Here is an 18,710-nt window from a genome sequence, read left to right as displayed (position 1 = left end):
TTATGAGTGGCATAAAATAGTTTCATTCTTTTGTGAGTATATCCAGTTTTCGTACCATTTATTGAAAAGAATGTTCTTTATGTGTGTTCTTGGCACCCTTGTCGAAGATTAGTTGGCTATATGTGTGTAGATTTATTTCTAGGCTTTCTATTCTATTCCACTTGTCAATGTGTCTGTTTTTATGCCAGTCCCATACTGTCTTGATTACTATAGCTTTGTTATAATTTGAAATTAGGAAGTGTGGTGCCTCCAACTTTGTTCTTCTTTCTCAAGATAGCTTTGACTATTCAAGGTCTTTTGTGGTTCCACACAAATTTCAGTATTGTTTTTTGTACTTCTATGAAAAATGTCATAGTAATTTTCATAGGGATTGCATTGAATCTATAGATTGCTTTGAGTAGTATGGACATACTCTTTCAATCAAATATTCTCTCAATCAAAGAACACAGGATATCTTTCCATTTATTTATGTCTTCAGTGTTTTTCGTCAGTCAATAGATTTCAGTGTATAGGTCTTTCATCTCCGTGGTTAAATTTAATCCTAAGTATTTTCTTGTTTTTGATACTATTGTAAATGAAATTGCTTTCTTAATTTCTCTGTCAGATAGTTCATTGTTAGTGACAGAGATGCAACTGATTTTTGTATGTTGATTTTGTATCTTGCAACTTTACTGAATTCCTTGTTTGGTTTTTTGGTGGAGTCTTTAGGTTTTGCATATATACTATCATGTCATCTGCAAACAGAGAAAATTTTAACTTCTTCCTTTCTGATTTGGTTGCCTTTTATTTCTTTTTTCATGACTAATTGCTCTGGTTAGGACTTCCAGTACTGTGTTGAATAGAAGTGGCAAAATTGGACATCCTTGTCTTATTCCTGATCTTGAAGAAAAATTTTAACTTTTCACTGTTGAGTATGATGTTGGCTGTGGGCTTGTTGTCTGTGGCCTTCATTATGTTGAGGTACATAGTTTCTGTAATTCATTTGTTGAGAGTTTTTATCATAAAGTGGTGTTGAATTTTGTCAAATGCTATTTCTGTACCTATTGAGATGATCATATGATTTTTAGTCTTCATTCCATTAATGTAGTGTGTCATATTTATTGATTTATGTATGTTGAACTGTTTTTGCATCCAGGGATAAATACCACATGATCCTTTTATTGTTCTGTTGAATTTGGTTTGCTTTGTTTCGTTGAGGATTTTTGCATCTATGTTCACCAGTGATATTAGCCTATACTTTTCTTTCCTTATAATGTCCTTATCTGGTTTTGGAATCAGGGTAATACAGACCTCATAAAAGGAGTTTGGAAGGGTGTCCTCCTCTTCAGTTTTTTGGAAGAGATAGAGAAGGATACGTATTCATTTCTTTAATGTTTGATAAAATTCACCACTGAAGCCATCTGGTCCTGGGCTTTTTATTTGTTGGGAGATTTTTTAAAAAATTTTTTATTGACATATAGTTGATTTACAATGTTGTGTTAGTTTCAGGTGTACAGCAAAGTGAATCAGTTATATGTCTACATATATCCACTCTTTTTTTTTTTTATTCTTTTCCCATATAGGCAATTACAGAGTACTGAGTAGCGTTCCCTGTGCTATACAGCAAGTTCTTATTAGTTACCTATTTTATATATGGTAGTGTGTATATGTCAATCCCAGTCTCCCAATTTATCCCTCCTGCCCCTTATCCCCTAGTTAGTTAGTTTTCTACATCTGTTAGTTCTACATCTAAGTTAGTTTTCTACATCTGTGACTCTACTTCCGTTTTGTAAATAAGTTCATTTGTACCCTTTTTATTAGATTCCACATATAAGTGATATCATATGATGTTTGTCTTTCTGTGTCTGACTTATTTCACTCAGTATGACAATCTCTAGGTCCATCCATGTTACTGTAAATGGCATTATTTTGTTCTTTTTCATGGCTGAGTAATATTCCATTGTATATATGTACCACATCTTCTTTATCCATTCCCCTGTTGACGGACATTTAGGTTGCTTAGATGTCCTGGCTATTGTAAATAGTGCTGCAATGAACATTGGGGTGCATGTATCTTTTCAAATTATGGGTTTCTCTGGGTATATGACCAGGAGTGGAATTGCTAGGTCATATGGTGATTCTATTTTTAGTTTTTTAAGGAACCTCCATACTGTTCTCCATAGTGGTTACACCAATTTACATTCCCATCAACAGTGTAGGAAGGTTCCCTTTTCTCCACACCCTCTCCAGCATTTACTGTTTGTAGATTATTTGGTGATGGCCATTCTGACTGGTGTGAGGTGATACCTCATTGTAGTTTTGATTTGCATTTCTCTAATAATTAGTGATGTTGAGCATCTTTTCATGTGCTATTTGGCCATCTGTATGTCTTCTTTGGAGAAATGTCTATTTAGATCTTATGTCCATTTTTTGTATGGAAACACAAAGGACCCCAAATAACCAAAGCAATCTTGAGAAAGAAAAATGGAGCTGAAGAATCAGACTCCCTGACTTCAGACTATACTACAAAGCTACAGTCATCAAAACAGTATGGTACTGGCACAGAAACAGAAATATAGATCAATGGAACAGGATAGAAAGCCCAGAGATAAACCCATGCACCTATGGTCACCTAATTTATGACAAAGGTGGCAAGAATATATAATGGAGAAAAAGACAGTCTCTTCAATAAGTAGTGCTAGGAAAACTGGACAGCTACATGTAAAAGAATGAAATTAGAACACTCCTTAACACCATACACAAAAATAAGCTCAAAATGGATTAAAGACCTAAATGTAAGGACGGGCACTATAAAACTCTTAGAGGAAAACTTTGGCAGAACACTCTTTGAAATAGCAGCAAGATCTTTTTTCATTCACCAACTAGAGTAATGGAAATAAAAACAAAAATAAATGAGATCGAATTAAACTTAAAAGCTTTTGCACAGAAAAGGAAACCATAAACAAAACAAAAAGACAACCCTCAGAATGGGAGAAAATATTTGCAAATGAAGCAACCGACAAGGGATTAATCTCCAAAATATACAAACAGCTCATGCAGTTCAATATCAAAAAAAAAAACCCAGTCGAAAAAATGCTGGGAGATTTTTGATTACTGATTCAATCTTTTTACTCACTCTTGGTCTGTTCATATTTTCTATTTCTTCATGATTCAGTCTTGGTAGTTTGTATGTTTCTAGGAATTTACCCATTTCTTCTTGGTTATATAATTTGTTGGCATATAATTGTTCATAGCAGTCTCTTAAGATCCTTTGTATTGATAGTTCTGTGGTATCAGCTGTAATGTCCCCTCTTTCATTTCTGACTTTATTTATTTGAGTCTTCACTGTTTTTCTTAGCTTGTCTTATTAACAGTTTTACAGTTTTGTTTATCTTTTCAAAAAGCAGCTCTTAGTTTCATTGATCTTTTCTATTGTCTTCTGTTCTCTATTTCATTTATTTCTGTTCTGATCTTTGCTCTTTTCTTCCTTCTGCTAATTTGGGCTTAGTTCTTTTTCTACCTCCTTGAGGTATAAAATTAGGCTATTTGAGATCTTTCTTGTTTCTTAATGTAGGTGTTTATTGCTATGCATGGGTTTATTTCTGGGCTTTCTGTTCTGTTCCATTGATCTCTATTTCTGTTTTTGTGCCACCGCCATACTGTTTTGATGACTGTAGCTTTGTAGTATAGTCTGAAATTAGGCAACCTGATTCCTCCAGCTCTGTTCTTCTTTCTCAAGATTGCTTTGGCTCTTCAGGGTCTTTTGTATTTCCATACAAATTTTTAAATTATTTGTTTATTTCTATGAAAAACCCCATTGGTAATTTGATAGGGACTGTATTGAATCTGTAGATTGCCTTGGGTAGTATGGTCATTTTAACAATATTGATTCTTCCAATCCAAGAACATGGTATATCTTTCCATTTGTTTGTGTCATCTTCAATTACTTTCATCAGTGTCTTATAGTTTTCAGAGCATAAGTCTTTTGCCTCCTTAGGTAGGTTTATTCCTAGGTATCTTATTCTTTTTTATGTGATGGTAAATGGGTTGTTTCCTTTGCCTTTTTGATTTCCTCTTTGACTCCTTGGTTGTTCAGTAGTCCATTATTTAATTTCCACCTATTTGTGAATTTTCCAGCTTTCTTCCTCTTGCTGATTTCTAGTTTCATTATGGTCAGAAAAGATATTTGATATGATTCAATCTTTGTAAATTTGTTAAGATTTATTTTGTGACCTAACATATGATCTATGCTGGAGAATATTCCATATGCATTTGAGAAGAATGTTTATTTTGTTGCTATTGGATGAAATATTGTGTGTATGTCTGTTAGGTCCATTTTATCTAATGTATAGTTCAAGTCCATTTTTTTCTTATAATTTTATCTCTGGATGACCTATTCATTGTTAAAAGAAGGGTAATGCAGACTCCTACTATTATTGCATTGCAGTCTATTTCTCCCTTTAGATCTGTTAATATTTGCTTAATATATTTAGGTGCTCTGATATTGGGTGTATGTATTTACAATTGTTAATAGCCTCTTGATGAATCAGCTTCTTTATCGTTAAATGATAACCTTCTTTTTCTCTTCCTACAGTTTTTGACTTAAAGTATGTTTTGTCTGATATAAGTATAGCTACCCATGCTCTCTTTTGGTTTCCATTTGCACGGTATCTTTTTTTCCATCACTTCAATTTGAGCCTATGTGTGGCCTTAAAACTGATGTGAGTCTTTTATAGACATCATATAGTTGGGTCTTGGTTTTTTATAAATTTATTTATTTATTTATTTTTGGCTGTGTTGGGTCTTCGTTTCTGTGTGAGGGCTTTCTCCATTTGTGGTGAGCGGGGGCCACTCTTCATCGCGGTGCGCGGGCCTATCACTGTCGCGGCCTCTCCCGTTGCAGAGCACAGGCTCCAGACGCGCAGGCTCAGTAGTTGTGGCTCACGGGCTTAAGTTGCTCCGCGGCATGTAGGATCTTCCCAGACCAGGGCTCGAACCCGTGTCCCCTGCATTGGCAGGCGGATTCTTTTTTTTTTTTTAATTAATTTTGTAAGTGAAATAGGGAGCATTTTCTTTTTTCAAATTTTATTTATTTATTTATTTTATTTATGGCTGCGCTGGGTCTTCGTTTCTGCGCGAGGGCTTTCTCCAGTTGTGGCAAGCGGGGGCCACCCTTCATCGCGGTGCGCGGGCCTCCCACTACCGCGGCCTCTCTTGTTGCGGAGCACAGGCTCCAGACGCGCAGGCTCAGTAGTTGTGGCTCACGGGCCCAGTTGCTCCGCGGCATGTGGGATCTTCCCAGACCAGGGCCCGAACCCGTGTCCCCTGCATTGGCAGGCGGATTCTTAACCACTGCAGCACCAGGGAAGCCCTGGGTCTTGGTTTTTATCTATTCAGTCACTTTACATCTTTTGATTGGAGAATTTAATCCACTTATATTTGAAGTAATTATTGATAGATAAGGATTTACTATTGCCATCTTATTCATTGTTTTCTGTCTGTTCTGTAGTTCCTTTGTTTCTTTCTTTCTCTCTTGGTCTCTTCCTTTGTGATATGATAATTTTCTGTAGTTTTATACTTTGAATCCTTTCTCTTTATCTTTTGTACATCTGCTATAGGTTTTTGCTTTGTGGTTATGAGGCATACATAAAACATGTTATAGTTATAACAGTCTATTTTAAGTTTACAACAACTTAACTTCTATCACATATAAAAACTCAACTGTTTTACTCCCTCCCCCCACAAGCATTTTATGTTCTTTATTTCACAATTTACATATTTTAATACTGTGTATTCATTAATAAATATTGTAGCTATGGTTTTAATACTTTGTCTTTTACCGTTTATACTAGAGTTAAGTGATTTATATACCATCATTACAGAATTAGAGTATTCTGAATTTGACTATATACTTACCCTTATATATTTATACCCTTTTATATATAAAAGGGTATACCCTTTATATATATACCCTTTTATATTTTCACATTTTTAAGTTACTAATTAGTTTCCTTTCATTTCAGCTTGAAGAACTCCCTTTAGCATTTCTTGTAAGGCAGGTCTAGTAATGAACTCCCTCAGCTTTTGTTTGTTTGGGAAATTCTTTATTTCTCCCTCATTTCTGAAGGATAGCTTCAATACAGGTAATGTATTCATGGTTGGCAGGTTATGTTTTTCTTTCAGCACTTTGATTATATTATCCCACTCTCGCCTGATCTATAAGGTCTCTGCTGAAAAATCCACTGATAGACTTTTGGGGGTTCCCTTGTATGGGAGGAATTTTTTTCTCAGGATAGTTGTATAAATCTCTGCAGACTGCGTAACACATGAAAGAAAACAGAAACTGGTGTGGTATGTTTCCTCCCACTGCCGTTTCTCTGGCAACTTACTTATCCACTTGCTGAAGCATCTACCTAGTCTTCAGGGTCCACTCCATGGAAATTTGTTTTAATAACATATTATAAATTATGCATATTGGAGTAGCTGCTATCTGAAGGGAAAAAAAAGTTCCATTGGCAGTTAGGAAAAGCAATTTCTGATTCCCAGATTGAATATCTCTGGTTATTTCCTTTGTCCTGATATCTACTTTGAATAGTATAATATCTTCTATCAGTCCTGGTCATTAGATGTTGGGCTACTGAGTGTTCTCATTTATATCTTTGATAGCCAGTAATTCTTTAGTATTATTTAGTCTTATAAGTAAACATTAAGCTCTGAGTGTCAGCTACTGAAAGCAAGATCCTAAACATAGCCATTGTCTTCAAGGATTTCACTTTCTAGAGGGAAAATAGACATAAAGTGAACTGAAATGTAACGTGTAAGCATTGTAAGAGTGGTGTGACCACAGAGCAGGTATCACTCCACCCTTGAGAGGCATGTGCCTGTGTTTCTAACATGCTAGTAGTTTTATCGCTCTTAAAATATTTATTTTGGGATTCACAGTTGATGTTCGTTTTATAAGTTTGCTGGGTTGTGTTAACTGTGATTAGTTAATGTTTTCAGGGAGAGATGTTATTTCACTTCCATTTTATCCCAAACAAAACATTAATGAGCTATTTTATCAAGAATGGGAGCAAGATTTTTTGAGGGCTTATTAGGTGCAGGTTGCTGAGCTCTGAGTTGAGAGCATGCATAGTGATAAAGCACAGTTCCTTGTTTGCAAAGGTGAGGTCTTCTTGGGGAAGTAACATTTAGAGAGAAAACAAATACAGAACAGCAGTAACTTAAATTTCTGCACAGCACTACTGTTTTTAATGCACCTTCATATTTATTCTTAGTGATAACCATGTAAGACAAGTTATTGTAAACACTTTATGGATAAGAAAATTTACTGGCTTTCCCACAGTTACACAATAAATCTGTGGTAGACACAGCACTCAAAGTCACCTGACTTTAATCTACAGCACTTCCTGCCTTGACATAATAAGAACTGAGTAGTTCATGTGGAAATCAGAGAACAAGGTCTCATGAGCCCTGTCCAGACACTAAAGAGTGTTTCAGGGTCTGGTGTGCAGCGAAAAAGTGGAGTCTGGGCTGGGCCAATACCAAATGCTGAGCGAAGAGCAGAAAACCAAAAGTCTGAGTTGAGAAAAGCCCAAGAAGCAGAATCCAAAGGGAAATCTGAGGCAAGAGCTGGTAGGGATTTTGTGAAGAAACAAGGTAGGAGACCAGGGAATTTGTGAGGGTAGCTGTCAGCCCAGCTCAATTGCAAAGCCCCTTTTGAAGACTGAGTTCCTTCCCTGCTGGTCTTAAAGGCACATAGCATTCTGAACCTAAATTTTAAAAGGTATAGGAAGGTGTAAAGACGTTTATTGGTATTTTGCCTGGATTACACAGTCAATTGTCAAGGTTGATGTAAGGCTGGCCCTATTTTGTATATTTTATTTCCAAGGTATATATTTTAGAATATTACTTTTTGAACTTTGTACATTGATGAAATGTTCTGTATCTGCCACATTTCAATGCTCAGTAGCCACATGTGGCCAGTTGGTTACCATATTGGACAGAATGGTAAATGTGGATGCTTTTTTCAAAAAAGTATTTTTAAAGTAATACATGCACAAGTAAAAATACTCAGAGTGTTCAGAAAGTAAAAAAAAGAAAAGTGAAAGTACCTTCCCCTGACTTCCTCTCTACCTCTGTCCTTTCTCCAATGGTATCCACTATTAAAACTTTCTTTTGTGTCCTTTTAGGAATAGAAAAGCATGTCCTTCAAAATTTTATACGTACATGCTCTTTTTTTACATTACAAAAGTTGATTATACTAGGTTTGCTGTTTTACATCTTTTTAAAAAATTATTATTAGAACTCTGTCTTGGAGATCTTGATGCAATAATATATTTAGCTCTAACTCCATGTTTTAAAGTTTATCTAATGTTCCCTTGTTTGAAAATGGGATTTATCAGTTCCCTATTCTAGACTTTTACCTTGTTTCCAGGGTTTTTTTTTTTGTTTTGTTTTGTTTTTTCTATTCAAACAACGCTATGATATATACGGCCATTGTGTTGTATGTTTGTAGGGAAGATTCCTAGCAGTGCAGTTGCTGGATCAACAGATAAGAACACAGCCTCTTAAGGAGGACTCCTGAATGGGCCTCCATGACAAGTACTGTTCTAAGCAAGGAGGAAGTTTAGAATCTAGGGCAAGCGTAGGCCATAAACAGAGACTGGAAGAGAAGGGAACCAGAGATAAAATAGAAACTCTGACCGTGAGACAAGATGATAAATATTTGTATCAATAGTCTTAAGGGTGGCTTTTAAGTTTAATCAGTGCAGTCCCTCCTAGGAGTATTTAAGAAAAAAGTTTTAAGTGTCAATGTATTTTATTGCAACAATAAAAGTGTGTATTATTTTTATAACTGCAATTGTGTTCAGTTTTATTATAAAGATGTTGCATATTTATTACATACAGTTTGAAAAAATGCAAGAAAGTGTAAAGTAGAAAACAAATTTCACCCATACTCAGAGGAAACCAGTGTCAAATATTTTAATCATTTCTGTATATGTATTAGTTTTTACATGTTCGAGATCGTATTGTATATACATGTGTTTATATCCAAATTTCCCTTTGCTTATCATCTTTATCTTACTGATTTTATTTTCTTTCATTATTCTTTGCCTGCTTTTTTCTTTCTTTTTTTTTAGGTAATAGAAATCTAACATTGTTTTGGAATGAACTTGGATACCTGAATAATAAGGACATGGAGAAATCTTCAGATTCTATTCAATATCAAAGAAGACGGGCCATGGCCATCCCATTCATTATTCAGTGTGGTGAGTGTTAAATTTCATTCCAATTAGCAAACTTTTAGTGAGAGCCTAATATGCAAGTTGTTGTGTTAAAAAATAGGGCATGAGGAAGACAAAGGTGGGTAAGACAGAGTTTTCGCTTCCAAGGAGATTAGGGTCTAGGAGAAAGGTTAAGATGAGTATGAAAATAATTGTAATAGAGGTGAAAATAGTGTAAATGATGTAGAAGAGGCCCAAAGTTGTTTGAGGGTTCAAAGAAAGGGGAGAGGAGGAGATTAAAGCAAGTCTTCATGACAGAGGTAGCTTTGCCATGGTCTTTAAAGTAGGCTTTTGAAGGGCAGAGACTTAGCTGGAAATCTGTGTTAATATCAGGTGTATACTTCAGCTAATATTTTTGTGGTGGGTAATAGAAACAGTCATTTTTCTATTTTTAATACTTAACACTATGTTAAATAAGAGTAGGTACTTAGTAATTGACTACTGACTGAATGAATGATGAATAAATAATAAAAGACAAAACTGTTAGGTTGAGTAAACATGTTAAACGGCCTTGAATGCCAGGATAAGGAGTTTTTACTTTAATAGGCAATGGAGAGGCACCGGAAGTTTTTCAGAAGGAGAGTGACATCATTGAAGCATTGAACACTTATTATGTGTCTCTACTGTCTGCAGGGAATCGGCCATTCAGTGGGGAAGGCAGTCAAGCAAACAAAAAATCACCCTGTAGCTATTTACACAGGGCCAAGGGAACACCTCCCCAACCTTGAGCCTGGGGTGGTCCAAAGAGGACCTGACTGGTTAGATGTCACTTGTAGTAAGGTTGCTCTGGCAGCTTAGTGCAGGATGATTTGGAGGAGGGCTAGAGCAGAGGTTGGGTCAGACCTCTGACGAGACTACTGGCATAATTCAGGATCCAGGTGAGAAATTGTAAATGTCTGAATAAAGGCATGGCAGTGAGATTTAAGAGGAACACAAATGACAGACAGATGCTTAGAAGGTATAACTGAGGAAATTGATGACTATATGCAACAGCCTATTGGATGATAATATTACTGGCTAAAAATGCCAGTGTTTTTGTTATGTGCAAGGTACTGCCAGAATGCAATCTCCGGTACCTGAGAGCTGTGTGAAATTGGGCAAATTCCTTAACTTCTCTAAGCCTCAGTTTTCTTATTTATAAAATGAGGTTAGTATTTGTAGTTACATCATGAAGTTTTGTGAAAATACAATTAATTCACACATGTAAAGTTTACTAAGTGCTTGGGATAGTGTATTAGGGTTCTCCAGAGAAGGAGAACCAATAGGATAGAGAGATTTATGGACAGATGGATGGCTAGTTAGCTAGATATTGATTATAGGAAATTGGCTCACATGATTAAGGAGGCTGACAACTCCCAAGATCTGTAGTCAGCAAGCTGAAGACCTAGAAGAGCCATTGGTTTAATTCCAGTTTGAGTCTTAAGGCCTGAGAACCAGGAGACCTGATGATGTAGTTCCAGTCTAAATGTTGACAGGCTCAATACCCAGGAAGAGCCGATGTTTTAGTTCTAGTCTGAAGGCAGGAAAAAACTGATGTCTCAGTTCAAGACAGTCAGAGGTTTCTTCTTACTTGCAAGAGTGTCAGCTTTTTTTTTTTTTTCCTCTATTCAGGCCTTCAAGTGATTTGTTGAGGCCCACCCATATTAGGGAAGACAGTGTGCTTTACTCATTCTACCAGCTCAAATATTAATCTCATCCAAAACACCCTCACAGATACACTCAGAATAATGTTTGACCAAATATCCAGGCACCCCTTGGCCCCATCAAATTGACACATAAAAGTAACCATCACAGATAATACCTAGCAGTGTTGGCTTTTATCATTGTTATTATATCATATAATCCTCAGGAACCCTTTTAGGTAAGTAGTAATATTAATCTCTTTTTACAGATGATGATACTGAAACATAGTGCAGTAATTTTTCTGAGATATAGAGGTAGTCATTGTGGAGCTTTTCAGATTCTTTTTTTCTTTTTTGCAATCAAATTTTTAATAACAAAGATACTGTATTTTAATATGGTCAGATACATTTGGCTAAGTACAGATTTTAAAAAACAAAAGTGTCTAGCCCAACAGTACAAGCATACAGCTTTGTACAGAACATTCCATAGATCAACAGAAAATACATTTGAGCACAAAAATATTTAAAGAGAATCTCTAAGCAGCATTTTATTTCTTCAAAACAGACATATACTACTGATTAAATATCTACACGTGCTTTTCCTTTACAAAAATACATATATTCTTAATAGACTAAGTCATTAACAATGACCTGGTAATCTTTCACTTCAATTTGAATGATTTATAAGCTAAATCTTACAACTACAAAAAGGTTTTTATTTGTATGTTAAGATGTTACCACTTTTGACCAAAAAAAAAAAAGCTTAAAATATTTTGCATTTCAAAGGAAAATTAGCAACATAACTGTACAATATAGTCTATGATGGTTTTATTTAATGTGAGGGCTACTCTATTAAAAACTGGTGCTTGCTGTTGTGTTGCCAGATGCAGTGAGATGTAGATATTGGTTGTGGGAATTACAAAAATGAGTGAGTTTGCCATAACTTTAATTTTCTGGGCTATTCATATTCTTAACCACTGTGCAAACTGCCTCCATCTTATATGAGCAGAGGGAAGTATTTACCCAAGAGCCATTAACAGTGGGTCTGGAGGGAACTCAGGATTAAAGTGAGGAATAGCCTGGGGAGAGTAGAGTGCCTTAGTCCTAAAAACCAGGAGGGACTGAAAGGGAGAAAGGGATAAAGAAGTCAAGACTGTAGACTGGAGAGTAGGATAAGAGCTGTAAAAAAAAAAAAAAAAAAAAAATTGCAGAACAAGGAACTATGTGTAAATGGTAGAGAGAGCTTGATTTTCCTTGTTATGTTAGTCATGTGGTTGGAGATGAACAGTGGTATTGTTGGCAGATAGATAATAGGTCAGAAAAAATGGGAGAGTCAGGTCACTGGAAGTCTTCATATGGTTTGAGAAGAGGTGAAGAGGGACCTATTACTTAAGATTCTTCTGGCTGAAACTAGTAGAAACCAACTGGAAAGAACTTAAGCAATAATGGCGATAATAATAATAACAGCAGCAACAATAATAATTTATTGATGGTGTCCTAGGGTAGCTCATAGAATCCTGAACTATTTGTGCCATCAGATATAATGGTATGTGATCAAGGATTCACTTGTCTTTGGATTGAAATACCTCATACTTTTGGTATATGCAACCTGACATCTTACTATGTTAGATTCACTTCTGATTGTGGTCTTTCTTGTATGTATGTGGTTTTGTTTTGATTATTTTAGATCTTTGCCTTAAATGGAGAGTCTTGCCTCCCTCTACTAATTATCAGGAAAAAGAAATTTTTGACATCTGGATTTGTGCTAATAACGCTAACCTCTTGGAAAACAGGTAGTTTTTGATAGTTTTCTAAAATTCTTTATTCATTTTTAATTCCTAAAATATATATGTGTAAAACTGGATACATAGATAACTTTTAGCTTAGTAGCTGTCATCTCTTCTAACTCTTTCTAGCCCCTTGCCACCTCTGGAAGAATATTTTGTTAGTGCTCTTCTCCATCAAGTTAAGAGAGTCCTGGGTGTAACTTTTTGTCAGCGTTTGGTGTGCAGCTCTGTGCTTCCACTGGCGGGAGACCTGCCCTGGTGTTTAAGAGTTCTGCCTTCCAGTTCATTTACACACAATGTACAATCTTATCCTGCAGGAGTCTTATCTAGAGGGTGTCTCTAGAGGCACTAAACTGTTAGACTATGTGCTTTTTCTGTTTAAGTCATATATTGATTTCATTGCTTTGTGCTTTTGGAGGAAGAAGTTCAGACTAAAACAGGAAAAAAACCCAATTAAATATTGATGAATGTCAATGTTATTACATGCCCTTTTTGACTTACTTCTTTTCCTTGTGGGCAAAAGAGTTAATACTCCCCTTTAACAAAGGCACCCTTAAGTGAAGCGTTGCTTTTCCATGAAGTTTGTTCTAAGTACTTTGACCTGGATAAGTGGATCAATATTGCTAATACAGACATTAGGGTAATAGCTCTTGTTTATTTTTATCCAGCCCTGAATAAAAAAAAAAAGAGCAACTGAATAAAAATTAGAAGAAAACATTTAGAAACTGCTACTAAAACCCCTTCCACCTGGAGTCTTCAGGTTAATCATATTTGGAGATTAACAAAAAATGTCAGAGGTGACAGGGGCTCTTAGATTTCACATGGTCCAAGGGGTTTTTCAGTCTCCCTTTCTTGGTTTGCAGCAGAACCTTTTTTTTTTCCTCCCCCAAATAAAATTTGTCTCTGACCTCAAGTATATAAAACAGATAAAAACAGAACTTTCCTGATTGAATTGGAGGCTGAGAATCTGGGGGCCAGAGGTATCCACTTCTCATTTCTGTCCCTACTCTCTCTAAAAAGCTTAGAGCTCCAGGAGCATGATTATAAAACAGTGATATAGTCTCACTTCTTCATTTTAGAGAAATGGAAATTGAAGCCCAAAATGGGGAGTGAGAAACCTGTTATGAAGCCACTGGCCCAGGTCTTCTAACTCCCAACCTGATTCTAGTTCTAACTTGTAACTTAAATATCTCCCAAATAGGAACACAGTGGTGGCTCAGTTTCAATATTAAGAATAGGTAGTGTTTTCATTGTCATTGTCATGATTTTCACCCAAGTGTTGTTTAAGAGAAGTTTTTTTTGTTGTCGTTTTGGTTTTGATTTTTAAGTTTCTGTGTGGAAAGCCTTGTGCTAGGAAATGTAAGTAAAATTGGTCCAAGCCCGCAACTGTCAAAAAAAAAAGTTAATAATATTGATCACTTTCTGTGAGCTCAGAACTTTCATACAGTGTAGGATAGTGTTTAGAGTTCAAACTCTGGGTTCAGACTGCCTGGGTTTGACTCCTGGCTTCATTAGCCTCTGAAGCCTTGGACAAATGATATAACCTCTCTTTAACTCATCTTCCCATCACCTAGGATGGAGTGTAATAATAGTACCTTCTGCATGTTTTCTGGGTCCAACTGAGCCCCTTGTAAGGACAATCTAAGTCCCTGGTCACTGGGGGCCCCTTGGTAACAAGCCATGAGAATTTAGATTCCTCCCCACATTCTAACCATATACCCATTACTTCTCACCTCAGTCTTAGGCCTTCTCGGACCCACAGAACTGGGAATCTGTCCTCTGTAGCTTCCCTTTTCTCAAACTTACTATTGTCCTTGAATTGGCATGCTTGCCCCCTCTTCTCCTTGAAAAGTGATGATGCCATCACAGAACGTTATAAAATTAGTTTCAGAACTGTATTAATTCTCTTTTACACATCAAAACACTGCCACTTGTGATGACAGGCAAGATAAATTTGCCATGTTGGCAGAAAACTGATGGACCTTAAAAGCCTGAAATACAAAAAATCTTCTTATATTTATAATTTCTTAAGTCCTTGATTCTTTAAATATACTGACATAATTTTGACCATCTGTATTTCATTTCCACTGAAAAGATTAGGACAAAAAATATGCTTAAAGTGATAGCAAGAGATTTAGAAATGGGAGCTGTAGAGAAAAACTCCTGATTATAAGGGCAGTTTCTTGAGAGCTGACACTTCCTTTATGGGAGGTCGTTAACAGCGATGCAGATGAAGATTCGCAAGGGAAGAGGAGTTGATCTGATGACCTCACTCAGTCCTCTGATTCAGCATGTTTGGATGGGCTTGCGTAATTTGAGACTAAGCCATGAAATAGCAAAACCCTGATACATATGTGCTATTGGATTTGGATAGAATCACATAAAATAAGGGTGTTAAAGTGATGAGACATGAAATATAGTTATTAGGCAACATTTGATGAGTGGAAGGACAGAGTAATGGGGCGAAAAGTGGCATCGTCTGTATTTACAGAAAATACGGTTTATTGTCAGCTGTTAATTGCCAATTGTCCTCAGGGTTAATGCCACTGAATAGCATTTGAGTGAACAATGTCCGTGTAACCGGAACTGGGGCAGGAAACATAATAAGAGCTCTCTCTTACATAGCAATTACACATTATGTCATTTCGTCTTTACAATAATCACGTGAGCGTTCTCCATTCCTCAAAGGAGAAAACAGTGAGGCTAAGGGAGGTCCAGTGACCTGTCCAGGATTCCTCCCTAAACCTGAAACTTGAAGCCAAGCACTTTGATGCAAAACCTGTGCTCTTTCTGCCTTACTACATCACGGACTCTCCGAAGGGATCCTTATCTCAGGAAGCCTAATTCCAGACAATTACTTTATGGTGACAAAACATACCATTTTACAAATGGTAGTATTTAGAGTTGGTGACCCAGGCAGGGTAAAAAGGAGCCATTCTTTTTCAGACCACCAAAGCCTCTTTTTGTTTTCCACCTTAAGCACAGAGGGAGGCTACACATTTTTGTCACAGTACCCAAGAAATAAATATCAGTGTGCTTCCATTACATTCATTCTATGCATTTCTCTGTATTGAAAATAGGGTTCACCAGCAGGGTAAAAGTGATGCCTATCATTTGACTAAACCCAAAAGTCTGAATTTTGAAAAGGATGTTAAAAAATATCTGTGGCTTGTATTTCATATTAAAATTTAATTTGTTTCTAAAAATCTTTGAGGACAATTGGATGGATTGCATTTTAATAAAGTATCTGAGGTTTCTCTTTTCTAAATAAAAACTTAATGCTGCCACAAGGTTCTTTTCTCAAATGAAATAGAAACCTGTGTAGGCACCACCCCACAGATGTCTTCAAATGAACACTGCAGGTGGTTATATATATATAGGTAGGTGTCCCCTGATTTGTTTACCTACCACCTTTCTTTGAAAATAGCAGTAAAAACAAATACCGTATGTGGGTGGAATTAAGTGTTTTTTCACAGTAGTATTTGAATTTGATTGTAGCCCTCACTCTTCTCTGCTAGTGGGAGCAAGAAAAGTATATGCTGCAGCCTTGAAAAATAGAGAAATATAGTGGGTATGATATGCTTTGCTTTTCCTACACTGTTTCAGGGGGGAGAAGTCCTTTTCTCTATTTTCAACCTCCCCCTCCCTTTCCTAACTCAATACCCATTTATTTTAGAACATGAACTTCCCCCTCTTTTTGGTACCTACCAATGATGAAAAAACCTTCTCGTGTAAAGCAGGCTCTAAGAATCGACCTCAGCATTTTGTTCCCTCCTCCCACCCCCCCAACCATGTGCCCAGCCATGCCCTGAATTGAGGCCACGTCCAATGGGAATGGAACTTCTTGTCTCTGCCAAGCCTCCATACCAAAGTGAATAAGATGATATCTCAATTTTTCAACAACTTGGCTAGCTCAGCTCCCCAACACGTAGCCATGAAACCAGAAGTAGGAAAAAAAAAAAAAAAAAAAGGGCTCAAACCCCTCCAACCAGATGCCTCAGAAATCATTAGTATTTTTTGTAACCATAAAGATGGATGCCCTCATGCACAGCCTTTTTATTGCAATTTAAACACAATTCTACTTGACTATGTATAATAATACATGTATTAACCTACTGGTGGTTGGAGACAGCACATCAGGAAGGCTGGGAAGCAGAGCGTCCACCAGCAGCAGGTACACTGACAGCAGCAGGGGGAGGAGGACGCTGGGGTGCTGCATCCGGTCACCGGGCTGCTTGATGAAGGGCTCCGCTGTGTGGCTCCGTAACCCCCAAGGTGGTCCCTGAGTACCGCCTCCCATCACAGTAATTGCTGGTCTTCACAGCGATTCTGAGTCATCAAACGAAGGATCGCTATGTTTCAGAAGCAGAATTATTTGGTGTATTTTACAGAGACATATAGATTTCAATCCCAGTTTTTTTTTGGAAGAAAAAAAACACTTGGTAGTAATAAGGTAAGCTTCAATTATCTAAAAAACATTTTTGCAAAAGGCCTCATTTCATGATAACACAGGATAAATGCAGCATTAGTAAATAATGAATATTCTCCCATTCTCATAAATATATACTACCCTCCACATTTTCCAGTAAGTTCTTTTCCAAGCAAATCAGAGATTTAAGGTCATGTATTACCTAAATTCTCAATATAATGCTCTATTTGAGCAGTGCTGCATTTGAGTTCTGGATATAAGCCAGAGAGTTACTCCTGGTAGAAGTAAATAATCTTTTACGGGCAGTAAATAGTTTTATATTTCCTCCTGATGTTATCTCTTGTACTTGTTGATTGTGAAAAGTTGTCATCAGACACAACGTCTACCTTCCATCCCCCTGGGCACTGCGAGCACAGTGTCACCATCAAAGAATGAGAAAGACAAGCAACTTCAAGAGTCAGTCCAGAGGTATCAGAATCGACTGGCAGAACCTCATCGACAGGTGAGCTGTTAGTTTTTCTTTCCAAAATCTACCCAGAGTCTTGAGCTGTTGATTTTGTGTGTGCAAATTGACTGATGTGGTTTACCCGAGTAAAATATGTAGCCTCTTTTTTTCATCTTTTTTTGTCACCTCCTTTTAATTTTGGATCTAAGGACTGTTCTAGAGGTGATCACAAGTACTCCAGGGGTCCAGAAAGGAAGAGAACTTCTTCAAATAATACTACATTTTGTACGTGATATCAAAGTCCATCTCCACAACATTGTGTGTGAGGAACAGGGGAATATATTTCCACTCTAGGATGTAGAAGTCAACCAGCGTGTTGAAGGGCACAGGGTCAAGTTTGGGACACTGGCCTGTATGACTCCAAAGATTAGGCTCTTTTTATTTCTTTGGGCTTCTTCCCTGGGTTTTTGAGATAAAGAGTTGTTCTTTTAAAATATTAGCCTATTTTTTTTTAATTAATTAATTAATTTATTTTTGGCTGTGTTGGGTCTTCATTTCTGTGCAAGGGCTTTCTCTAGTTGTGGCGAGCGGGGGCCACTCTTCATCGCGGTGCGCGGGCCTCTCACTATCGCGGCCTCTCTTGTTGTGGAGCTCAGGCTCCAGACGCGCAGGCTCAGTAGTTTGTGGCTCACGGGCCCAGTTGCTCCGCGGCATGTGGGATCCTCCCAGACCAGGACTCGAACCCGCGTCCCCTGCATTGACAGGCAGACTCTCAACCACTGCACCACCAGGGAAGCCCTAAAATATTAGCCTATTAATACAGCAACTTAAAGTCGTATTTAATTATTAAGAAAATTCAATAAATAAAATATTACTATCAGTAAATGTAGGTAACCATGACAATTGCAAGTGATAGAAGAAGTGGCATGCAGAATTATTGTTTTAATCTCTTAACTAATAAATTAATTACATCTCTGTTTATAGATTTAGCACCCAACTTCAACATTTTTTAATTGTGTAGCCTGTCAAGCTCCTCAAATAGGAATTGAGGAGGTCTGCAGCATAGGTCCAAATATGTTGCCTCCTGTGTAGTTGTCAGGAAATAAAATGCTTATTTGAGTAGAAAACTGCCTTCCTGGGTGGGAGTTAAGACATCCAGGT

At 37.0% G+C, this 18,710-nt stretch overlaps 1 protein-coding gene across 1 annotated transcript in view; it reads left to right on the top strand.

The window, feature by feature from the left end:
- The window catches only part of MORC1 (MORC family CW-type zinc finger 1), a 199,623-nt gene that overhangs the window by 94,096 nt on the left and 86,817 nt on the right, over window positions 1-18,710 (top strand). The window contains 3 exon segments of the mRNA XM_082394691.1: window positions 9,123-9,251; window positions 12,576-12,681; window positions 17,468-17,606. Of these exon segments, the coding sequence (XP_082250817.1) occupies window positions 9,123-9,251; window positions 12,576-12,681; window positions 17,468-17,606 (374 nt within the window).

This window comes from Balaenoptera borealis, assembly GCF_965194805.1.
Source record: "Balaenoptera borealis genome assembly, chromosome: 5".
In the NCBI taxonomy this organism is placed as follows: domain Eukaryota; kingdom Metazoa; phylum Chordata; class Mammalia; order Artiodactyla; family Balaenopteridae; genus Balaenoptera; species Balaenoptera borealis.
This window is presented reverse-complemented; position numbering and strand designations above follow the sequence as displayed.